We start from the raw sequence: 24,569 nt of genomic DNA, 5'->3' as shown, positions 1-24,569 counted from the left end.
ATCAGGAAAAGACTCTACCCACACACTCAAAAATTGAGTAGGGTAACCAAGATGGCCCTCAATGGTCCTCACCTTCTGTATTCACACCCTTATGTGGCTCTCTTCTACAATGGACAGGGTTAAACTCTGTCGCCAATAAGATATTGTGGAAATGGAGTGTGACTGTCAAGGCCAGGTCATGAAAAAAACAGAGGCTTCAGCACTGTCTCACTGCTTTTTTGACCACTTGCTCTAAAGGAGGTCTTCTGCTTGGATACCCAAGCAGTCCTAAGAGAGACTCAATGCAAGATATGGAGACCTCCTGCCTTGTGAGGGAGCCATCTTGGAAGTGAATCTTCCCGCTTCAGCCAAGCCTTCAGGTGACGCAGCCACAGCCAACAACTTAACCCCAACCTTATGAGAGACTGTGACAGAACCACACAGCTGAGCCATTCTCAAACAAGCATTCTGAAAACTTCAAGGATCAAAGACCCAAGATGAAAAAAAAAAAAAGACCTATGATGTTGCAAACTGGCAGCCATCAGGGCCACAGATGGGCTTCATTTTGCCTGCACAATGTCTTAATGCTAATTAGTTGCCAACACCTAAACAGAGTGCATGCATGTGCGCTAAGTCACTTCAGTCAACAGAGTATTCCCATGCAAATCTGGATTTCCAGCACCTCCTGAAAAACTGGAAGAGTTTTCATTCCTACAGGTCAAGGACAGGCCAGACTGAGCAGCTCCTGCCACTTTAAAGGGGATTGGTATGTCTTGTATCAGCACACGCACCAACCCCAGCTGTTTCTCTCCCTCATTCATATCACTTGTTAAATTACCTCCTGGCCCTCCTGATTTTGTGGTCCTTGACTTAGAGATCAGAAAACTTTTTGTCGATTATTCTCTAAGTGTGGTCCTGGGACCAGCAGTATGAGCATCACCTATGCTATGCTATGCTAAGTCACTTCAGTCGTGTCCGACTCTGTGTGACCCCATAGACGGCAGCCCACCAGGCTCCCCCGTCCCTGGGATTCTCCAGGCAAGAACACTGGAGTGGGTTGCCATTTCCTTCTCCAATGCATGAAAGTGAAAAGTGAAAGTGAAGTCGCTCAGTCGTGTCCGACTCTTAGCGACCCCATGGACTGCAGCCTACCAGGCTCTTCCGTCCATGGGATTTTCCAGGCAAGAGTACTGGAGTGGGGTGCCATTGCCTTCTCCGTGAGCATCACCTAGTAATTCAGATTCTTGCATCGGTCTAGAAACTCCAGAGTGAAGCCTAATAATTTGTATTTCAGCAAGCCCTCCAGGGGATTCCAAAGCACGCTAACTTTGAGAACTAGTGTTTTTCCCAAATAAGAGACAAGGTTTCTAGTCTTGACAAATTTGGTTTCTTGCCTTGGGAAACTGTGTTGGTTTCCCAGGGCTGCCATTTTAAAAAGTACTGCAACTTGGTGACTTAGAACAACAAAAATTGATTTGTCTTGGGACTCCCCTGGTGGTCCAGTGGCTAAGACTCTGCTCTCCCAATGCAGGGGGCCTGGATTTGATCCCCTGGTCAGAGAACTAGATCCCACATGCCATAACTATGAGTTGCATGCCACAGCAAAGACTGAAGAGCCTGTGTGCGGCAACTAAGACCTGGTACAGACAAATAAATATTTTTAAAAAATTTAGGCGCTTCTTGTCTAGAAGTCTGAAGTGGGCTGCCTCAGAAAGCTGCAGGTGAATCTTTCCTAGACTTCCCGTAGCTTCTGGAGGTTTGTCGGGAATCTTTGGCATTCCTTAGGTTGCAGATTCATCACTTCAGTCCTCCATCTCTACACGGCGTTCTCCACGCATGTCTTCACCTCATCTTCCTTCTGTGTGTGTCTCCCTGTGTTCCAATTTCCCCTTCTTATAAGGACTCCAGTCAGATTGGATGAGGGCCACACCAAAGATCTCATTTTAACTTGATTATTTCTGTAAGGACCCTATTTCCAAATAAAGTCACATTCATATGTACTGAGGGTTAGACATGTAACTTTTTTTTTTCTCTTCCGGGAAGAGAGATGCAATTTAAACCATACAGAATTCGTTTTCAGCTGTTCAGAAGAAGGCACTTTAAATGCTGAGGGTCCAGCCCTACTAATATGCAGCACCAGCCCCCAGCCCCACAAGAAATGCCAGCAGTCTGTACCCAGCATGCTCTGAGAGTCACAGTAGAAGGAAGAACCTGTAAGCAATTTAGTCTCAAATAATGTGCTCACCTGCCCTTGATTCCTGACACCTGTGTGAGAGTGTGTGAGAGTGTGTGTGTGTGTGTACACATATACACTTATATAAATACAATAGTTTTTTTCAATTGAGGAGTATGCTACAATGTATCAGACACTGGATAGACTAACAGACACTGAACAGCCAATCCTAATTCTCTGTTGTGACCTTACATTTCTGTGAGCCTCAGATTTCTCAGCTGCAAACTGAGGGACCTGGATGATCTATCCATAATCTCCCTTCCAGCCCTAAAAACCTGTGACTAATTGACAAATGAACTTTCCATTTCAAAATACAAAATCCCCTACTCTATCATTAAATAAATCACTGTTATGTTGGACAGTATGACTGTACTTAATGAATCAACATGGTTTTGTCGAATATCTGTTGTAAGCAAAGCACCTTGTCCTCTTTTCACAAAGCATCTGAGTTAAATGGGTCTGTGAGTTGCTCAGATAAAATTCTTGAAGCATCTATGGTCAGATATGAGTGAGTAGATTTCTATGGTCAGAAATGAGTGAGTAGATTTCTATGGTCGGAAATGAGTGAGTAGATTTCTGACCCCTGGATAGTCTAGGGAGGGGATTGGCAGTGATGAAAAACTATAAGGTGTGGGTCGGCTTCGGTGCTGTAGTGCACGGTTATGAATATTGCAACATGATAACTCTCACCCAGAAAACCCACCACGTAATCCAGGGCTAAATTTCCACCCTGTCCCAGGGTTCTAACTCAAGTTGACTCTACTTCAAAAGAAGGAAAGCTTGTTTGGCCAAAAACCCATGAAGCATCAGTTTCAGGAATGTGACATGCTGTTAAACCACAGCCTTGTAAGCTTGCGGCTGCTGAGATTTTCCAAAGATGAAAGTTTCACTTTTCAAAGGAAAACATGGCACCGTGAAGCTGGAGAGACATAAGGTGAATGGCGTCGATTGGCCCCAGGAAACGTTCTCTCCCAAAGAACACCTCTTATGCGTGAGTGTGTTCCAGAGGAGGGCAGGGAGATACACAAGAATGGGCTGAATTTATAAGATTCCAGTGATGACACAGAGTGCCTACCTGTGAGTAACTTTTCAGGAGATGGAGAGAGAGGACAGTTGGGCAGAGTCCAGTGTCAGCGTGCAGCATCATGGAGACCGGGGAGCACTGGGGAACATCTCAGAGCATTATCCCAGAAGCCAGGTCAAGTGGACGGTCAGCATGGCACAGCTGTGAGAGGTTTTGGGGTGCGAGAGCAGATGCAGGACTCGGGAGCCGCGAGCACCAGGTCACAGGGCAGGAGAGAGGTCTTCCAGCATCAGCATAGGGGTTCAGTGTCTCTCTGAGGACACGCGTCAGAGTCCCCAGGTCCCACCTCGTTTGACTCGGAGCTTCGGCGGAATGATCACCAAGGACTGCTGAATGCCTCTGAAAGAAGCTGTCAGGATGTCCCATCTCCCTAGATTGGAGTTCATCTGCATTTCAAAGTAAAATAAGGATCCGAGCAGTTGATACAGAGTCAAGTCTTGGGCTCTAGTTGTCTCACGTTTTCCTTATGTGGTACTAACATTTCCCTTCTTCTCGCTTACCCTCCTCTGTCCTTCAGAGCAGGTCTGAACCTGTATTTACTATAGCAGTCCTTTCACCGTTGGAAGGAAGGTGGGGCCCCCACAACCTCTCTATAAACATTCCTGGTTCCTCACACAGTGCTTTTGTGGGGTGGCTTCTAGGCTTGGTGAGGGTCATCTGAACACTGGCTAGTATGCACACATACGTTGAAAAGCATAGGCCCCACTCCCAGAAAACTGAGAGCCGTTTTTCAGGGATGGTGAAAGCAACATAGGCAGCCCATGGACAAGGCTCGAAACCAGAGCCAGCTGACCTTAGATTCACAGTGGATAGTGGCTGCTTCTGAAACCAAAAGATGGTAGAGATCAAAGAGCAACCCAGCCAGGGTGACCCTCCCAGAGGGGCCTAAAAGCCGTGACCAGGCCTGAGACTGAGGCTAAGCCACGGGTAACTGTGGCCTTTTGCTGTCTGGGGTAAAAGGAGGCCCTGGCCCAGAGTCTGTGGACACTGGATTTCATGGACACTGGTGGGGGAACCATTGGGTGCTGAGCTTGGCATAGCAGGGAGAAGCCCGCCCCCTTGTGGACCTCTGGCGGGTGGCAGGATGCAAAAAGCACCCTGAAACCTCCAAGAATATGCGGGTTCTGGGAGGAGCAGCCACTTCCTGTCTCTGCTCCCATTTTCCCAGTTGCCTGCAGTCTCCTGATGTGGACTGTCACAGGACAGAGAGTGGTGGTGGGGGACACAAAGGGAAGTTAGGAGGTGGACACTCCTGGACCTAGCTATCTGTAAGAGAAAGAGAAATCAGGCAGGTGTTATTAGATGTTGGGAGGAAAAGAAGGAAAAGGCAGCAGGAGGTCCTTCCTGGTTCTGCCACTTCCTGGGTGGCCCTGGGCAAGTTACAGTGCCCCTCTGGGCCTCCTGGGGCTACACTGGTGAAGGCTACAATCCCATTGCATGTCCTGCTTTATGGACTACGCTGGAAGTCTTCACATGCCAGTCCTGACAGTACTCTGTCCTTGGTGACACCATACCCCTGACTGAAGAGAGAATGGGAGGCTGCCAGGGCAGGAAGTACATGAGGAAGGGGAAACAGAGGGCCAGTTGGCAGGTTCACCCAAGGCCCAGGAGGGCACAGCATTGTGCCAGGCCCCTGGGAGCCCCAGAGAGTCCTTTCTTACAGTGGTCTCCCCGCCTCCCCCAACTTCCGCCGTCTACAACACACAGACCTCCTCCTCCTGAAACGCTTCTCCACCAGGTGACACATGGACGCTGATCCATAGGAGCCTGGGCTGTAAAACACACCTGCCCAGACCACGTGACCTGACCCATCTAAAGCCACACAGCAGCCACAGACATCAATCCTGCCTCACACTCACACACGTGGAAACCGCCTTCACTCAGTACTAAGCGCATTATCAAAGATTGTGTTTTTAATGTATTTTCAAGATAAATTTCTGTACTACTCTGTAATCGATGAATATAATTAGGCTAATTGCTCTGGGAAATGCAAGCCAGAAGCACTTTCCTCCAAGCTCTCGGGATAAAAAATAAAGGCAGATTTTAAAAGTTAAATTATATGATAAAATGGCTCAAATTTCCTTCTGCACTATGCTCATAGAGACACACGCTCACGGAGTCACCTAAGACGGTGTTTTGAAACACTGACTGTCCTCTGGCAAAAAGAGAAGTATTGAAACTCTTAAAAAATGACCTTGGATAAATTATCTGAAATAATGTCCTCAGGCTAGTGTGTTCCTAACTGGAATGATCCAGGGTGAATGTTACGGGGGGAAGAGTCAGCTTTGCACACCAAGGGAACTAAAGCTTTGACTGGAAAAAAAAAAAAAAAAACAACAAAACTGTATTTTCTCATTAAAAAAAAGGCATTATAAGGTTATTATAAGGTATTATAAATTATTCTGTAAATACCCCTTAAAAATCAGAGGGTTCCAACTGAAGTTACAATCCAAGCTTCACCTAAAAAACTAAAGTCAGGTAGAACATGTAACTCTCATTGTAGTCAGAATTCTTTTCAAACACCTATTTAGACCACCCAGTTTTTCTGCAGTGTTGCCAGATTCTAAAATTGTAATGAAAATTTTAAAGTCCAAAACCGACAAGCCATCAGAGGTTCAGTAAGCAGATTGTGCCATTTCAAAACTGAAAATGTGCTTGCATAAGCAAGTCACCAGGCTAACCTTTCTGGATTGAGAGTCTGGCCTTCAGTTCAGAACATGGCTATGCCAGGGTCAGAAATGTGACAAAATTGCGCTTTCGCGGAGGTTAGCCAAGGTTCACAGGGTCATGACTGGGCCATTTTATCAGTCATGTCAGGCTCACACCCTATTGCCTGGCACAGATAAAAACTTTATCTGTCAGTTTGCTAAATCTACTCTTCCTGCCTCATTTTCAATAAAGAAAACCTGGATTCGCTTATCTAAACCAAAGACTGGCCTTTTCCAATACTGTTTTCATATGCAACTTCAGAGTAAAGGAAGAAGGCCAGTGATTTGGGGTCTTAGTCAATAACTTTGTCTTACCTGAAACTTTAATTTCAGAAAACAGTTCAAGCACTATGCAGTACCACAGATTTATGTGTATTAAATGTACTAATTATGAAAGTGTTATATTAGAAGAGGATCAACTCAGTGTTCTCTTTTCAAATTCAACTTTCTCTAAAGTAAAGCAAACCCCTTCTCATTTTTTAAATTAATTCTGATAGCTTTCCAAATAGAGAATATAAACTATCATGGAAAAATTTACTAAATTACCTTTGGACACACACATATAATATATATTTTCTAATAACTATTAAGAGAAAAAGACAGGTAAGGTTTTTTCTTCCCAGAAAATAGATAGGCACAGATGACAAAGTCATGCCTGTAGACATTAGAAATCTAGTTAAATATATGAATATAAAACCGGTGAGTTTTTTCCCACAGGAATATTAAATGCAAGACGAGCACCTTCAGATTTTATTTTATTTGGAAACTATCCAAATTCATTATTTTAATATTTAAAGACTGTGGTACTGTAGAAGAGACACATAAATATTATAATATACATTTAAAAATTAAATATAATCAAATCAACACGACACTAGGTAAAAATGCCTATGTACACTTCAAATAAGTCTGAGGTCTGGGCTTTCTGGCCCATCAGATTTCCCCCTGGAAACGGGTGAACCTGGCCGGGAGATCATCCACAGGATACACAGTGGGACTCGTTTTCATTGTAGGAGGTCCATTTAGAAGCTGCCAGTCACAATGCCTGGCCAGCTCCACTGTAAATATTTTGAGAAGAATTTTTGCAAACTCTTTCCCTACACAGCTCCTAAGGCCTCCTCCAAATGGAATGAAGCTGAACCTGGATGCATCCTCTGGGTGAGGCAGCAGAAAGCGGTCAGGATTAAATTCCTCCTTGTTGGTGAAGATATCGGCAACATCATGAGTATCGCAGATACTGTAGATTACATTCCAGCCTTTGGGAATCTGGTATCCCTGCAAAAGATTATGATGTCCAAAGGGCTGACAAACTGAAATTCAACTGTCAACAGGAAAAAAAAAATCTAACACTTATATCCTTGGCGGAGTTTTGAGTTGAAAGAAAAGGAGGAAAGAGAGGTGGAGAGAGAAAAAAACACATTCAGGGGCAGGGCAATGTTATCAAAAGAAATGTAAGTCAAAGCACAGGAAACAAACGGAGATTTAAAACTACTACACAAAAGGTAGGGGCGGGTGAGAGAGAACTTTTAACTTACATTTAATTCAAAAGTCTTAAGGGCAACCCGAAACCCTCCTGGAACTGGGGGGTTCAGTCGAAGGGTCTCTTTAATAACACACCCAATGTACTTAAGCTGTTCCAAAATTTCCACATCCAACTTGTTGTCTTGATTGCCTTTGCAAAGTAAACCCTATCAAAACAGTCACACAGAGTGAACGGTTATTCTGCGCTCCAATAAAATCAGCCCAGCAGACGTAAACAGGTCTTAAGTGGCGGCTGGACCCAAAGAGCCTCATGATCCCAGAGTGTGGGGGGAACAAGGAGCAGCTAGTGACCATTTGCCTCCACCCCTGGGCCCAAACCATTATTTACAATTCCAAGATAATGCAGCTCACCAGTTAGAACCACCAAGTTTCTCCCCATCCCCCAGTCTCCACCAAGGCTGCTGGATGCCACCGCAACCCCCTAGGGGTTCCCATTCATGCCCTTGAACACACAGACCCAAGAAAGTCTGAAAATCTCCAAGGAGCCACCAAAAGTGGAGAAGAAACACAAGGTTGAACCCTGCCAGAGTGGGATCACAGCTCAAGATTCCTTCCTTCTTATTCACACAGTTAATTATCTTTCCCACCATCCAACCCACTCACCCTTAGCCCTGTACTTCCCAGATACTCAAGGAAGGCAGCACACTTAACTATTGGGAACTTGGCTAGAGAGCTGCTGAGGTTTTTAAGCTAATAGCCAGCTCCCCCTCAACTCATGCCAACACCCCACCCCCACTGCCAGTTTCCCTACCTTATTCTTCAGCTCCTCTCGAACTTTCTGGAGAACATGTGGGTAGAGCCCCAAGTAAGTGATCAGAGATGTAGCTGCACTGGCCGTGGTTTCATGCCCTCCAAAGAGAAGCTCTGTTGAAGATTGCTTTAATGCCTACAAGTGGATTAAGACCAACGTTTTGACAAGTCTGCATGCAATTTTACAGAGCAACTACTCAGAATAGAACTGAGGATTCAGGAGGGAAGATGAGAAGGGCTGAAAGTCGACTGACAGAAAATCCATTTAAACAAAATGCTAAGACCCTTTAGTTCAGCTAGAGCCGGAAAGGCCAGTAAGTTTCCACTCTCTTTGGAACTCTTAAAAGCGTTAGTTGTATTAAAGTCACCCAACATTACTCACATCTTGCAAATTCCAACTTTCCCTTTAAAACCTGAAAGGGATGGGCGACGAGGCCTCTCCGCAGAGCTCTGTGGACCCGGTATCTCAATCTTTGGGTCCAGTCCCTGGGGTCTGGGAGGGCTTCTCACTCTGGGAACCTGGGCCCCTCTGCGCGCACTTTGGAAACCCTAGGAATTGCTTTTGGGAAGCCAGGGGATCAAACTCCGCCGTGCCGCTCCTGAAGCTGCGGCTTACCTGCATGTCCAGCCTCTCTCCTCTCTCCCAGGAGTGCTCGATCAACAACTGCAGGGCATCTTTGCAGCCCCCGCCCGCCTCCGCCGCCGGCAGCCTGCGGATCTTGGCGCGAATGTTCTCCTCGATGCGCGCGTGGATGAGGTCGCGCGCCTTCAGGCCCTGAGCGCAGAGAGCGCACCGCGGTGAGCAGACGTCCGGATCCCACGCCCCCGGAGCCCTAGCTCCGAACCCCACAAGGCGCCCTTACCCGGTACAGTCCGCTGAAGGGCACGTCTATGGGCAACGAGAAGAGATTGCGGGTCATTTCCTCGAAGGCCTCTACCAGCTGCTGCTCGTCTTCCCCGCCGCTCGCCAGCCGGGACTCGCAGCCCAGCAGGATGCGCATGGCAATGCGGAACATAAGGCGCTTCACCTGGGGGTAGACCAGGAGGCCGCGCTCGCCGCAGCTCAGCCATTGCTCCAAGTAGTTGCCCACTTCTTCGGCGATCACTGGCACGTAGCACTGAAGCGCCTCGCGGCTGAAGGCCTGCATAATCACCTGAACTCCGAGGAGGGAAGAGTATTAAAGCCCGGCCCCACCCGCCCCTCTTGCCTTCCAGGGTCTCCTAGACATCTACAACCCCACCAGACCCAAGGCACTTCCTGGCTGGGAAAGCTACACCGGGTTTGAGAGGGTCCCAGCCGATGCCTTATGCAGCTGGCGCTCGCCCAGCACCTATCTGCCCGAACCCCTTACTCGAATCGGGTCCCACTTCCTGTCCAGGCGCCGCCACCCCTCCCTCACCTTCTTGCGCTGCTTGTGCGAGGAATCGTGCAGGTTAGAGAGGCACCCAGAACCCAGGATGGTGCGCACTGACGCGGGCCAGTGGACCGACACCAGCCGGTGCTCTCCGAGCAAAATGCGCCGCACGTTGTCCGCTCCCATCACCCGCACCGTGGGCCGCCCGAACAGATGCGTCTTGTAGATGAAGCCGTATTTCCTGCGCTTCATCTGCAGGAACTTCCTTCGCTGCGAGAGGAAAGCGGAGGAGTGAGCGGGCGTGAGGGGGCGCCGGGGAGCGCCGAGCCTCCCGCCAGTCCTGATCCTAGCCCCAGTCACCTCCCTCCCGGGGGGCGCTTCAGTGGAAGTCTGGAACCGAGTCGGGCTCGGGAGAATCGTCCAATCCCGCCCCAAGCTCCCTTACCTGTAGCACCATCTGCAGTGTTTCCCCAAAGAAGGGGAAGCCCATCGTTCCGGGAGGCAAAGGGAGGGCACAGCTGCGGTCCCGGCTGCTCACGCAGTACAAGTCCCAGAGCTTGATCGCGGCCAGGAAGAGCAGCAGCGGCAGCACGAAGGTGCAGAGCGCACTGGCCAGCAGTGCCGGGAGCCCCATGGCGCGCCGCGACCTTCCGCGCCACCTGCCGCCACCCTCAGCGCTCTGAATCCCGCCGCGCGCCCGCTTTATAGGCGGCCCAGGTTGCTGCCCACGTTACCTTAGACAAATTAGTTCACCCAAAGTTCATCTTTAATTGCGGATTGGGCCCCTGGCTCCTCCCCCCGCGAGGCGCTGCCCAAATCTTTAACCGTTTGTTCCGCGCCGAGGCAGAGGCGGCGCCGTGGCGGCTTCTCTCGGAGCGCGCCTCCTGGGGCGCGGGGCTAGGAGCAGCCTGCTGCCCCCATACAAAGTGTGCGGGGCTCCCGGACGGCGGCAGGGGCTCCGGGGAGCGGAAACTCCACGCCCCGGGCTCCCTGGCGGTGTCTTCGGAATCTCTCCCGCCGGGTCCGACGGGAGGTCCCAGCCCAGAGCTTCCTGCACCCGCTTTCTGTTTTACAGGGCCCCCTTCCACCTGCAGAGGAAGTAAAGGGGAGTGCGTTCAGGGATCTTCAGCTGCCTTGTCCCGCAGGTGAGGAAATTGAGATCCAGAAGGCGGAGCAAAACGCAGGCCTCCTGACTCTTCCAGAGACCCCACAGAAGAGCCCAGAGCCAGGACCCAAGTGAGAGTTGGCGGGGATTCACGACCGGCTGACCACTAATTCCCAGATCCCCAAACTCCTCGAGGCTCACATCATGAAGTCTTGGAAGGTCCTACTTAAAGGTTCAAGAGAGCCTCCAGATCCCCAGGACTCCAGGTGCAACCCTGCTCAAGTCTGAGCCCTGACTCTGACTCCCTAGCCCGGGACCGCAGGGGCAATTCATCTGCGGCTCAGTGGCAAACAGCGCTCTGCAATCCGGCCAAAGCCGGATTCCGAGGGCCCTGGGGTTAGCAGCTCCAGCTAGGCAGAAGGGAAGAGGGTCCTTAATCCTCGCAGGATAAAGACACAGATGAGGAGGATGGATGGAAAGCCCAGAGTTTGGGCTCTGAGTCCCGGATCCATCTCTACTTGAATGATCTTGGGCAAGTCACCACACATCCTTGAGCCCGTTTCCTCCTCCTTGATGTGAAGGTGATCTTTCCTGACCAGTCTACACCTACAGGTAGTTGTGAGTTTCCAAAAGTGGCTTATGGTTGCACATACCTTTCCCAGCCCCAGGCTGGGCCACCTTCGGCTAGGCTAAGGTTGCACATACTCTTCCCTACCCCCGGCTAGGCTACCTTACCAGGGTGACCTGGGCTCTCCAGCTCCCACCCGGCAGAAACCCACCCAGAGGAGAGGGGGTGCTGGGTCCTAAACCCAGGCCTCTACCGGCCGCTGATTAAGAGTGTTGAGAGAATCCTGACTGGGAAGTGGGTCTTCTGGCCATTGCCCACCTATACGATTGGCCGCTCCTGCAGCCACAGCCTGGAGCTCGGACACTGCGAGAAGCGCACGTGCGCTCCCCGTTTCCAACCCTGTCGAGCCAGTGGGACAGGGTCCGAACTTCCTCGGACCAGTCAGGGCCATTCGCTCCCTCGGTTTCAACGCTGAACCCACCAGCCGCGCCGAAAACGAAACAATAATGTATAAGTTTGTTTAAAGCCGAAAAGCGGCTCTCACAGGAGCGAGTCTCACGCCTTGGAAAGCGTCCCTTGGAGATGGAAAACACTTTGATCCCGAGAGCTGTTAAGTTAAATACAAGACCTTCCCGCGTGGTCCCCCAACCGGGCGGGTCCGGCAATGTCTGCGGAGTCGCCGGGACCTCACGCTCGCAGAAACGTTCCACGCCTGGCTAGCCCCAGGATGTCTTTCGGAGAATCGGCGGTTCACCATAACCCTACACTGGTGTTTCAGAGGCTCCAGGGAAGGGTCTCGCCCACAATCGTTTCTTCAAATGAACTGACAACTGTAAACAGTGACAGACCACTTGGGGGCACCGGCTGGAACCGGGCGAGACGCGCTGGAGGTAATTCTCAGAAACCCTAGGCCCGCCCCTTTCTGGACGGTGCCTCCGGCCGGTGAGCAAAGCTGGCCAGCGGGGGCGTGACCTGGGGCCCAGTCCCAGTCCTCCGGCCTGACCCGCCTGTGACCCCTGCGGGCCGGACCGTGACATCTGAGTGAACTCTGCAGGGCCATCTCGCCAAGTTCAGCGCGCGCCGGGTCACAAGATGAGCGGGGCCTGCCCGCTGGAAATCGCCACAAAGGGGAAAAATGTTTTACTCTATCTGCCATTCAGACCCGCGTGGGCGACCAGGGGAAAGGATTAAATGGGATAGTGAAGAGCACTAAAGATCATCTTGAAGAGGGAAAGGGTCGGTAAATGACCAACCCAATAAGAACTTTGACCTAGAAACCTTACCAGGCTTTCTTGGGTGCTGGTGGGTAGAGAGAGGGCTTCGTTAGCTGGAAAACAAAATAATGTTTCTAAGATGTTTACAAAACAGACTGATGGTAAGGGTTGGCAGGGGTAGGGAGTAGTTTTTTGCTGGGCGGGGAGGTGAGCTCCTGACTGAGGTCAGCTGAAGCACCCCTCCCCCACTTTTCTCCCGTCAACACTTTCTTCCCTCGTCTTGAGCAGATTCCCACCCCTTCGGTTCTAAACCTCCTGTACTCTCTGCTTGGGGCTCTTCTATCCCCGGACACCCCTGGCTGGTTCCTTCCAAAGTCGAATGCCACTCTTTCCAGCCCCCAGCAGAGCCGCCAGGCACTCTGTATGACAGCCCTGTTTTATTCTCTCGAAACAGCTCTACCATCATCAGAATTATTCTTGCTCGTTTGTTAGTTTATTTACTGTCTCTTTCCTTTGCGAGCACACCAAGTCCAAGAGGGTAAGAATCGTATCTGCCCCTTACTCAGAGAATCAGAAGCAAGAGCTCTGATTTTCCTTGAAATGATGAGTCGATGTATCACTAGGAAGTCACAGTAAAACTGAAGCTGCCCTTTCAGAGGCTTATAGTTTAGTACAGACCACACAGCACGTAAATCAGGTATCTTGGAACCTGGGAAGTCCAGGCTTCTGAGAGCCCCGCCGCATCTATCTCTCCTCAAATCAGAATCAACCCCAAGCCCTGGTCTTCCCACCACCTCACCCTAGTGGAGCTTCTGAGATGAGATGTTGTCTCTGAAGCGTCAGGAGCGCCCTGAGGGCAGGCCTCAGATCTACCACTTTCACCGGCTCTGTGGCTCTGGCGCCTGCCTGCAGATCCCATGGCGCCAGGGCCTGTGGTCAGCCGTGGGTGATGAATTGTTGCAGATGGGGTTATGACTGTGTCAGTTGAGCTCAGAAGGGCCCGCTGTGCTCCTGCTCCTGAGCTACTGGGCCCTGCCTAAGCCTGCTGCCTCCCCTTCCCTTCTGGCCCCAGGATCCACCTTAAGCCTAAGGTCAGGAGGGCACTTTCTGGTTCCTTCTGGTTCACTAAGGGGTCAGCTCAGGACTTGGAGGCAACTTCTCTGGCTCACCCATCATGTTCAACTGCCCCCAGCCTGTCCGAAGGTGGGCAGCAGGTTACAGCGTGTTAGGAAAAAAGGAGGCTCTTGGTTTAGATTTAAGCACTGTTGGGAACTTTTGTGTTGGAACCTAGGGATCACTATGAAAGGATAAAAGGCCAAGAGCTACATGGTGGCCACAGGCCAGAGACTGGAGCAGGGGGTAAGGGATGGGGTGGAGGAGAGCACTGGCTGAGTGGTCTAATCTCCGGCCTCAGTCTCTGCTTGTAATGAAGGAGGTTGAAGCAGTAAACCAGGGCGTCCCTGCAGTCAGCTATCATTTTGGAGATAATCTGTAGCTCAGTTCCCTGGGGCTATGCTCGAGAGTTTCCAGCAGCCTGGGCCCCAGGCTGTCCAGTTCCTAGCCCCTCTCTGGGTATATGAAGGGCAGGCCCTTCTGGGGAGGGGGTCTTTCTTGAGTCTCTGCCAGCTCCATCCCACTTTCCCACCGAGGAGCAGCTGCCCAGCTAAGCTGCAGCCTTCTCACTCAACTACTGCCAGGAAACGATTTCTCGGCCTTCCTGTTTTGGGTACAAATACCCCAAACCTCTCTGATTATGTCTCAACCTCCCATGAAAATAATCCAGCCTTAGAATCCTCTCGGTGTACCTATTCTCTCCTGTATAAATGGAAAGATTATATGCGTTCTTGAACTAGGAATTTTTCTTTTAAGAAATCGCCAGTAGAATCCGGAGCTGTTGATCCTGTTTAGAGCCCTGAAAGCGCCCGCAATTCTGGGTTTCTGCCGAGACAGGCAGAGTGGCCAGGGCGCACCTAGCGGAGGCCAGCTGCCTGAGGGCCTTCCGTTGGGCGCCTTCTCAGTGTCTTCCTATGGCCCAAAGCCAGGCCAGATATGCCCTCCTGGCGTCCCCGCTTCCTCGCTACAGTTGCGGGCCCTCCCTCATTCGACGGCCCACCCCACCCCACCTCCCCACGACCCATGCCTCCTCCCCAGCTTGAATCCTAGGGGGAATTTTTCCACCATCCCTGCTTTGAAATCCTGGGAAAGGCATAAGAGACTTGGGCCACCACCTTTCCTCCCTAAGGGCGCGAAGTGCTGGAGGCACCATCCCACCAGCCAGGACGCTTCACCAAGTGCGGTGGCGGTGGTTCATGAGTCTCCTCCCTCAGAGTCGGACACAGAGCTGCGTTCAGTAACCTTCTGATGAATGAGAGCGCGCCGGACCCGGCATTGGAGAACGGCAGATGGGCGGCGCCGCAAGCGCGCCGCAGCCGCTGGCCAAGCCAGGTTCCACAGCGCAGCAAGTCAGAGGCGTTGCCCATCCTGCGCCGCCGGAGACGCAAGAGGGTGGAAAAAGAGCCGCAGCCCGTCCACCGGGTGCACGATGGGCACGGTCTGCATGGCGGGGAAGGCAGGCGTGGCCAGTTCCCAGCGCGCCGTGCGCACCAGCTCCACCGCGAGCAGCTGGAGCACGGTCTGCGCCAGCTCCTGGCCAAGACAGCTGCGCGCACCACCGCCGAACGGGATATAATGAAAGCGGCCGGCGGCGCCCAGTGCATCGTCGCCCGCAGTGCCGAAGCGCTCTGGGTCGAAGCCCTCCGGCGGGCTGCGGTACACTGCGGCCGTCTCGTGCGTGTCTCGGATGCTGTACATCACGTTCCACCCCTTGGGGATCTGGTAGCCCTGCGGGGAGGTGAGGAGACCCGCCTGACCACCAGGCACCCGGAAACCCAGCCCTCACCGATCCTTCATCAAACAGGCTTCCAAACGGGCAGGGACGTGCGTCTTAACCGGAAACTAGGATACTGCTTTGCATTCCCGTCTGTTTCAGCTCCTTCTCTGGTGAGCTGTGTGACGTTGGCTACATCATCTCTGAGTCTCAGTTTCTTAAGTGATCAAGTGAGACCAAAAATGCCCGCTTTGTTGTGAGGACTCAAATAACGGGTCTGACATATGTATTAGGGGTCAGTGAGTGTGCTCTGTTACTGTTCACTGTTTTCTCTGTTTTCTTCTCACATTAGGAGACCTAAATTCGAGTCCTGCATGTACCAGCTGCCTGCGTCAGAGCAAAGCAAACGACAGCTCCTTTACAGTCATCTCAATTTTTCAGCTCTTTACACTCAACTGAAAACTGCCTCTCTGTACTCACTAGCCATGAGCTGTACATAACCTTCAGATCCAGTAGCCACACTCTGAGAAGGTGCATGTGAGGATTAAATTGTTGGAAGGAAGCTTAAAATGATGAAGGCTTTCATGTTCCCTCAGCTCACCTCTTTTTCAACTATTCCACTTTTGAGAGGTCTTCCAGCCCCGACTATCCGGCTTCCTTGCTCGAACAGGCTTCAGGAGAGCCTTCCTCTCAACGGGCAAATAGAAAATCTTGAAATCATCAAGGCGTGCCCTCTCCTCTCTAGGCCTCAGTTTTCCCATCTGGCTGAGACCCCACCCCTATTCACTCCGGTGGTCCAGTGCTCTTCTACCTTGGTTTCCCTACGTCTTGCACCCCAGGCCTGCTCAGTGGTGTCTGAACTCCAAAATTCAGCATCCCAGACACTACTAAACACCTCACTAACCCACCTACCTTTGGGCCACGCCGTCTTGGTGACATGTGGTCCCCATCTGAGCCTTTCACTGCTCCAGTTCAAATGCCAGTTCCCAAAATGTTTTGGTATCATTCAGCTAGAGGTCACTCTCTTCTTCACACCAGTTTGTGATGAAGTTGCTGGCTCTGCCCCCCTTTCTCTCCACAACAGCGCCTCAAGGGCAGAATCTCTTTCTCTTGTTCAGTTGCTAAGTCGTGTCTGACTCTTTGCCACACTGTGGACTGCAGCATGCTAGACTTCCCTGTCCTTCACTAACTCCAGGAGTTTGCTCAAATTCATGTCCTTTGAGTCCGTGATGCCATCCAGTCATCTCATCCTCTCAAATTCTGGCATGCAATGGGGATACTGGCTGTTTAAGGCGAAGGGGAGAAGGTGCCCACTCTGCCTGGAGCTGCCCAGGGATCGGGCTGGGGGTGGGGAGGTGCAGCGGCAAACACCCTCAGTTTGGCAGCGTTAGCGTTCCCCTCCCCCGAGTTAAAGTTGGAAGGGACCAAGGCAGCTTCCCTCCAGAGAGCAAACTGAGGCCCAGAGTGAGAAGGGAATTAGCCAAGGTCATACAGAGACGGAGCCGGGCCTAAGCCTTAACTTTCTTGCCCCGCTCAAGCCAACCAGATCACTACCCATATTTTAATAATCCCGTTTTCCTGGAACCTGGCCTCAGCCAGAACCCTGGACAGGTAGCAATGATTGGTCCCTTTATCTTGTGAGAGTGCCAGAGAAATGGAGCACAGGACAGAGTGGGCGGCTCTTTGTGCACTACCCAGGCTCACTGGCTGAAAGGGGAGTGCTGGGCAGAGAAAAGGATGATTTTATTCTAAAACTGGCCTCTGAGTTGACTACCCAGACAGCAGTCAAAATCTTCGCAGGTGGCGCTAGTGGTAAAGAACCCACCTGCCAATGCAGGAGACGCGAGACGTGGGTTCCATCCCTGGGTTGGGAAGATCCCCTGGAGGAGGAAATGGAACCCATTCCACTATTCTTGCCTGGAGAATTCCGTGAACAGAGCAGTCTGGAGGGCTACAGTCCATGGGATCGCAAAGAGTCGGACACGACTGAAGCAATTTAGCACATAGCCCGGGGTCCCTAACCTTGCTTTGCGTCCTCAACTGTGGTTCCGGGAAACGTGATCGGATTCAGCCCATTTTCCAGGAGGCCCGGAAAAGGGAAAAGGAGACAGCGCCATCCTAACCCCTACCCCACCTCCCAGCGGCCGGCTGCAAGGCGGGGCGGGCGAGCAGCGCACTTACGTCGAGCTCGAAGGTGCGCAGGGCTGTCCGATAGCCCCCGGACACCGGCGGCAGGAGGCGCAGCACCTCCTTGACCACGCAGCCGACGTAGCGCAGGTGGCCCAGCGTCGCCAGGCTGAGGTCGGGCTCGCAACCGCAGTCGGGCGGGGGCCCAGCGCCGCCCCCCGAGGCCGCCGGCGCGCAGCCGCACGCGCGCCCCAGCCCCTGTGCCGCCAGCTCCTGCTGGATCTTGGCGATGGCTGCGGGGTGCTGCAGGAGTAGCAGGACGAGGGACGTGCTGGCACTGGCCGTGGTGGAGAAGGCGGCGAAGAGGAGCTCCACAGCTGATTCCTGCAAGACAGCCCAGGGGCGCTGTCTCCATTAGCCGGTTCTCAGGCTGTGGTGCAGGGGCCCCCACATTTGCCATTGCGCACAGGCCAGATCGCAGAGTGCTCGGAGGCACGGCTACCTGGGAGGGTCTGGGAGTGGACTGAATCCCAAGTCCGCCACCTGGGGAAACCACAGATAGCCTTGGGAGGTTCCCATAGATAATGCCAGAACTTTTTTGGTGTAGTGTTCTTAGTGCTTTAAGGGAATTAAGTCATTGGATTCTCACCCGCAGTGTGTGTGGCACAGTTTCTGCCCGTTTTACTGAGGTTCTGAGAGGTGCCCAAGGTCCCTTCAGTCACCAAGCCCAGTAGTCAGGGCCAGGAGTCCAGCACTCTTAACCATGCAGTGTTGCCGACAATGAAGCTGGCCCTCCTGACCGGGACTGCTGCGGAATTAACCAAGGCACCTGCAGCAGCAGAAGCAGCAGCCTGGCACCAAAGTGAGCATCGTGGTCCTCTTCCCGCTTAGTGGTGGTCCCAGTGAGTGACTGCACTGCTTCCCCATCTGCACTGTCTGGAGGCTTCATCATCCAGGCCCCAGTCTTCACTGCCTGCCTGTGCCCTCCTCCCAACTCCTGGTATGGTGTCTTCCTTCCTGGCAGCAGCAGGTGTGTGTTTACACCCTGATGGATGTGATCACAGGGTGAATGCGGTGCCCTCCTCTCCAGCAGAGGCTATGTTTGCTCATTGTATAGAGTCTGGCACTGAATAGGTAGAATCTGCCTGTGGAATGAATGAGCTGATCCAAGGCTAACTGGCTGTTCTGGAGAAGATGGGGAGCTGGGACGGAGACCCTGGGGCTCCAAGGTCCTTCCTGACCAGCCAGAACTGAAGATTTCTGGCTAGTGGGTCCCTTCCTGAGAACCTGGACAGTGTTGTCATGCCCTCCCCAGCTCTGCCAAGGCAGAGGGAGTGTCCACGTCTTTCCATACCACTCCCCTTCCCAGCCTAGAACTATTCCTATCTGCCGGCTCCCCCACGACTCACCAGCGCCCTGCTCATCTACTTCTAACCCCTTGACTCTTCCAGACTTCACAACCACCCAGAAGTTAGGAAAGAGATTGTTCGTCCCATTTTCAGAGAAGACACTCAGGCTCAGTGGCTCGCTAGTGGGAAAATGAGTGTCAGAGAAAGGATGGAAGCTGCTGATGGAAGGGATGAAGTGTTTCCATTTCTAACTCCCCTGCCCGCTGCCCCCCCCCTCCCCCAGCCGCTACATTCCTTTTTGGGTTCTCGAGCAGGTGGGCCCAGGGGTCATTCCAAAGCTCCCCTCCTTACTTCCACTGCATGTGTTCTATGCATACATGGGGGAGGGGGTGGCAGTTTCTAATTCTCCAGTAGATGCTCAGTGGCAAAACAGACCAGTACCCGAGGTACCAGGTGCCGAGCTGGCTCATGGATGCGTAGATTTGGGGAGGAAAGGGGACACTTGAAGGAATTGTGGAATTTGACCCTGAACCCTTAGGATTTGTAGAGAAAAGGGGTGAACAAAGCGGCATAGGCAGGCAGACTGCAGAGGAGAAAGCATGAAGTGACAGGGAAGTGGGGAAGAGGAGAGCTGTTTGCTGCCAGAGGCTGTAAGGGAGGGCCTAGGATTCATGCCTTCGCTTGGCCCAAAGCCACAGAGGTAGGGGGTGCGGCTGAGCCAGGACTGGACCCAGGTCTCCTCTTTCCCTCACCCTGAGGAGTGTCTGTGGCTCCAAGTGGGGCCAAACAGGATGTTGCTCTGTTGTTCCAGGGATTCAGCCTGTGTGTAGAGACCTGCTATACATGCAAAAGAGGGGAGGAGAAATCCGGCCACATACCTTCAGTTCCTGCACTGAGAGCTCATGGCCCAGTTCCCTAGTGCTGTGGATGATCCCATCGAGGGCATCGCCTGGCTCCACAGCAGTCTTGTCTTCAAGAAGCTTCTGTGCAATGGCTTCCTCCAGGTGCCGATGCAGCTGGTCCCGGGCCCGAATGCCCTGATGTGTGGGGAGACAAGGGAGTTGGGGTAGGAAGGCAGAGGGGGCTAGCCCTGGACACCTACCCCCCACATCTTCCCAGTGCTGGTCTGGCTCTGCTGAAAGCTAGCATTAACAGATTCCCAGCTCAGCTCCACATTGAAGAAGGGACTCAATATAAAGGCTCAGGAATTTGTCCTTTACCCTCATACACCATTCTCTCTTGATGATCACAAGCCCCTCTTTGGAGCAAGGCAAACAGTTTACTGTCCTCCTAAGGGGAGGATGCTGAGGCTCAGAGAGGTCAAGCAATTGTCCAGGGTCACGCAGCTTCAAGTGTCTGTGCTTGGCAGATTACCCAGCCTGGGAGTTAGCCCACCGCCCTTCTCCTGCCTGCAGGGGCGGTTGGCACCGGTGCAGAGAGGAAGGGACATCTTGATGTACTCAGGAAAGCTCTGGCTTAAAGAACACTACTGGAAGTTCTAAACATTAGCCTTTGTAAAAAGGGATAGCCAGGAGGGCTGGGGTGGTCCCCCAGAGTTCAGGGAGCAAGCACAGTGAGAAAGCATCTGCCAGGGGAAGCATTTTGAGCACATCGGCTTCTTATCAGGGGAGACCGAGATGGGGTAGGGAGGTGTCAAATCTTGCCTCTGCCCCTACTAGCTGTGTGATCTTGGGCAAGTCATTTAACCTCTTGGAGCTTCAGTTTCTTCATCAATTAAATGAGAATAATATTTTGAGGAGGATTAAATCAGAAAAACGTACCCGAGGCAATCGGTCCATATATCAGGTCCCTTTACACATAACTATTATTTTTAATTGGGTGAATGAAAACCAGGACATTGGCACAGTAAGAAGCCCCAGATCAGTTGCTCTCTAAGTCCGGCCCATTGCTCTGAAGTTTGAAGAGGCCATGGTTCTCTAATCCGGAAACTAGCGGGCCTGGGGCCGCGGGCGCTGAGCCGACACCCACCCCTCTCCAACCCCGGCTGGCGCCGGCCTGGGCCGGGGGCGTGTCTGCGGCCCTTGTGCTCCCATCCGTTGCCCAGCCTCGGGGCTTCCAAAGAGGCGCTGCAGGCCGGGCCTGGAGGCGCCGCTCTGAGGAGGGGCTGGGGCGACTGGCTGGGCTCCCGCCACCGAGACCCAACGTCGGGAAGCCCGCGGCTGCTGGGGCTGGAGCTCGTCCCGCCAGGCGTGGTCCAGAGAGGGTGTGTGGCCCGCCCCGGCTCACACAGCGAGTCAGGACAGAGACCAGCCCCAAGGCCCACCGCCACCATGCCGCCTCCCCACACTAGGCAGAGCCTCCATCTCCCAGCAGAGGTGATGCCTATGGCGCACCAAGGGAGCCTCAAAGGGAAAGTCTGGGGCGGGCGGGGCGGCAGTACCTTGCGCAGGCCGCTGAAAGGCACATCGAGGGGCAGGGAGAAGAGGTTCTCCACGAACTGCTCGAAGGTCCGGGCCAGCTCAGAGCACTGCGCCTCGTCTAGCCGTAGCCCCAGCAGGATGCGCGCGGCCATGCGGAAGGTGAGCGCTTTAGCGGCCTCATAGACAGCGACCGGCCCGCGGGCCGCGCACCAGGAGCGCACCTCCCGCCGCAGCGCCCTCTGCAGGCGAGGCACGTAGCACTCCAGTGCCGCACGGCTGAACGCTCGAGCCAGGATCTGAGGGGAACGCACAGGGTCAGCCCTGCCAGCCGTCCGGTTTCCTCTGCTCCACGACTCCAGCGGAGCCAAGAGGCCAATTTCGGCCCCTTCTTCCTCTTCTAAGCGACCCGGACCCAAATGTGTTGGGTTTTGCTCTCGCCATTCCCTCTAGTTCTTGTCTGATGTACACAGTGCCTCCTCTCCATCCAGGCTCCAGGGGCCACCTACTCCAGGAAGTCGTCCCTAACACTGAGTTTGAATTTCCGTCGGTTCTGGCATCAGAGTCGCATAAGATAGAAGATGAAAGGATCTTTAAGTCCCAGTCCTGGCCTTATAAGCCAAACCCGGAGAAGGTAAGGGACTACCAACCCAATGCCACCCACTTGTCAGGGGCCCTGGTCAGGTTCACAGTGTATGCCTAACACCTCGCCCCGGCCTGGCCCACGGCAGCCGCTCAGAAGCCGCGGGTCCGACGTCCCGACGGCCGCTTCTGTTTTGGGCTCACCTTCCGCCGCTGCCGGTGCGACTCTCCAACCGCGCCGAGCAGAGTGTGCGAGCCCAGAAGGATGTGCGCACTCTGCGGCCACTGGCTACGCACAAGGCGGTGCTCACCCAGCAGGACTGTGCGCACGTTCTCCGCGCCGCTCACGCGGATCACTGGCCTGCCCAGCAGGTGCGTCTTGAACACCGTCCCGTAGCGCTCCCTGCGAGAGCTGTGGAAGCGCGAGCCCTGCGAGCCAGGAGCGAAGAGGGATGGGGCCACTGGGTCTCGGCTGCGAAACTAGCCCAGGGATCCCAACTGCCTCTTGATAAAAACCTCCTGCTCCAGGCTGGCATCTTATTCTTTACAAAATGGTCTCAAAGGTGCCTGGCGACTGACTACCCTACGGGGATGTACATGCTCCCGTTCCCATTGGTGAGATGGGGAAACAGAGGCTTAGAATGGGGACCTGAGTGCCAAATAGCCCATGGCTGAGACGTGCCCCTGACTCCCGATTCAATGGTGGCAGGACATAGGGCCCTAGAACCCCTCTGTTCATCCCTGCGTGGCGTCGGGTCTTAGGTTGTGCTGGAGAGAACCCCAGTGACACACGGTCCCTTCGAGGGAGAAGCTGGGTAGAGGGGAGGGCTGTATATGCTCCCTGGAGCCCTGGGCGACAGAAGGAGAATGGCTACGAGCCCTGGGAACCTTGAGAGGCAGTGGGGGACAGAGAAGAACAAGGTGCGGAAACGACCGAGTGCTCACCTGAACTAACCAGTGCAGCGTTTCCCCGAAGAAGGGCCAGCCCATGGAGCCTTTGGGCAGGGGCAGGGCAGAGGCTCGGTCCCGACTCAGCGTCCAGCGGAGAGTCCAGAGGTGCTGCGCCAGGCTGAGTAGCAGTCCCGCGCCCAGGAGCGCGGTGCCCACCGCCCCCAGCGCGGACAGGCAGCTCAGCCCCCAGGGTAACATGGCGAGCCTGCGGGGGACGGGTCGCTCTAAGCGCAGGAAGCGCCGGAGCTGCGGCGCGCAGTGCTCACCTGTTCTGTCCGGAAAGGGCCCGGGGGCCTGGGGACCAAAACTGAGATTTACCAGGGGCTTCGCTCTACAAGCAGAGGGGCAGCGGAGGATCTCAGTGACCACGCGCCCTTAGGGAACGTGCCTTCATAGAGACCCGCGAGCTCAGGACTTTTTCCTGAGTCGGATGGCTCCCGGGCCAAAATGCCACCTCCTTGGGGGGGTGAGGGCTGCCTCAGGACCGCTCGCGCCGAGCACCTCCCACCGCCCTGGGTCAGCATTCCTTCGACAGAAGCAGCGAGGGAGGGCAAAGAGAGGAGCAACTCACCGGCTTGCCAACGAGGGCTGCGCTCACCCGGGTTGTGTAGACCCCCGCCCACCTCTCTCTTCTCCAGCCTTTTAACCCTTCTCGGCCTACCCCGGCAACATTTATATAGATACTGGATTGCTCCCTGCGGATTGCTCCCGATCCACACGACGTGACGCGCCTCTGCATATTTAAGGCGCTCCACGCAGGGTAATGATTGGAGGCGGTGGGCAGCGGCGAGCTCTCCGGGGGGCTGGTGTGGGGAGTGGCAGTAACTGCTGCGCTACAGCTCAGCTGGTGCCGTGCCCGACGCAGATCCTCGGGCGGGGCCTGCGGTTTCGCGCCAAGAACTTCCCGACTCCAAGCAGGAGCTCGGCGAGTGGACTGACCTAGCGCAGGGAGCTAACGGGGGCTCTCTCTAACTTCCAGGTGCCGGTTCCCAAGGCTCCCACGGCACTACAAGGTTAAAAGGGATAGGGGTTCTCCACTTTGCTCTGCTTTTATTTCAGGGAAATTGCGGTCTTCGATGCCTGCTTTGGCATCGCAAGCGCCTACAAAGGACGGCCTGGGTTGCGATTCTTCGACATCCCCTCCCCTCCGAGGTCTCCGGTCCACCACTTCCAGAATCCTTCAAAAGGGGGTAGTGTCACTGCTCCAAAGCTTCACGGAGACTCCCCCTAACCCCACGAGGAGCAGATACCCCCGGGCGCCTTTCGGGTCTCGAGGACCAAATTCACCGATCCCTCCCCCTTTGTATCCTTCCATCCCATTAGGCTACATAGTTGCTTTTCGGGCTTTTTGTGGGGCCCTAAATGCCCAGGACTCGGGCGTCCTAGTCACTACGGCTCAACCCAAGGGGTGTGCGTGTTGCGGGGCGGGGTGGTGGTGGGGATTGCCGGGTGCTTGTTTGCCTGAGAAAAGTAAACTCCTCAAGACCATCGCCGGTGCGAACCCACAGTTGTCTGCTCCAAACAGTGAAAAGGCGGCGTCTCTCTGAATCGGGGACGCCTCAGCCCAAGCCGGGGAGACGTCCCAAGTGCCCTGGAGGGCTGGGTAAGGCACTCGAGGGCCACCGCTTTCCAGTCCTCAAAGAGAACTAGCAGCTCGCCGTCTCCAGTAACTTCCAGAATGTATTGTATTGTACCTAGAAGTAACCATGCTTTCCATATAATATTTTTTAAAACGTTAAATACTTTAGGATTAGAGACGGTCAAGAGAATAAATGCTTTTCTTCGTTTTGGCGATACTCCCATTCCAGTAACTAAAT

At 53.6% G+C, this 24,569-nt stretch overlaps 2 protein-coding genes across 3 annotated transcripts; both read right to left on the bottom strand.

Moving 5' to 3' along the window:
* Positions 1-6,742: 6,742 nt before the first annotated feature.
* On the bottom strand, positions 6,743-10,317 carry CYP26A1 (cytochrome P450 family 26 subfamily A member 1). Of its 2 annotated transcripts, NM_001101185.1 has the most exons (7): positions 10,097-10,317; positions 9,697-9,921; positions 9,160-9,450; positions 8,913-9,071; positions 8,298-8,432; positions 7,540-7,692; positions 6,743-7,279 (listed from the first exon to the last, which is right to left on the bottom strand). In NM_001101185.1, the coding sequence occupies exons 1-7, from the start codon at positions 10,283-10,285 to the stop codon at positions 6,938-6,940; spliced, it is 1,494 nt and encodes a 497-aa protein (NP_001094655.1). In that variant the 5' UTR covers positions 10,286-10,317; the 3' UTR covers positions 6,743-6,937. The 2 variants fall into 2 exon arrangements, with proteins under 2 accessions (NP_001094655.1, NP_001162133.1); NM_001168662.1 differs by lacking the exon at positions 10,097-10,317 and having other exon boundaries at positions 9,697-9,944.
* A 4,684-nt stretch (positions 10,318-15,001) lies between these two features.
* Positions 15,002-24,555, bottom strand: CYP26C1 (cytochrome P450 family 26 subfamily C member 1). The gene is made up of 6 exons (XM_015460686.3): positions 22,747-24,555; positions 22,006-22,230; positions 21,243-21,518; positions 19,720-19,878; positions 17,547-17,876; positions 15,002-15,379 (listed from the first exon to the last, which is right to left on the bottom strand). The coding sequence occupies exons 1-6, from the start codon at positions 22,948-22,950 to the stop codon at positions 15,002-15,004; spliced, it is 1,572 nt and encodes a 523-aa protein (XP_015316172.1). The 5' UTR covers positions 22,951-24,555.
* Positions 24,556-24,569: the final 14 nt, after the last annotated feature.

This window comes from Bos taurus, chromosome 26, assembly GCF_002263795.3.
Source record: "Bos taurus isolate L1 Dominette 01449 registration number 42190680 breed Hereford chromosome 26, ARS-UCD2.0, whole genome shotgun sequence".
NCBI lineage: Eukaryota > Metazoa > Chordata > Mammalia > Artiodactyla > Bovidae > Bos > Bos taurus.
Note: the sequence above shows the minus strand (reverse complement) of the source record. Positions and strands in the feature narration are given on the sequence as shown.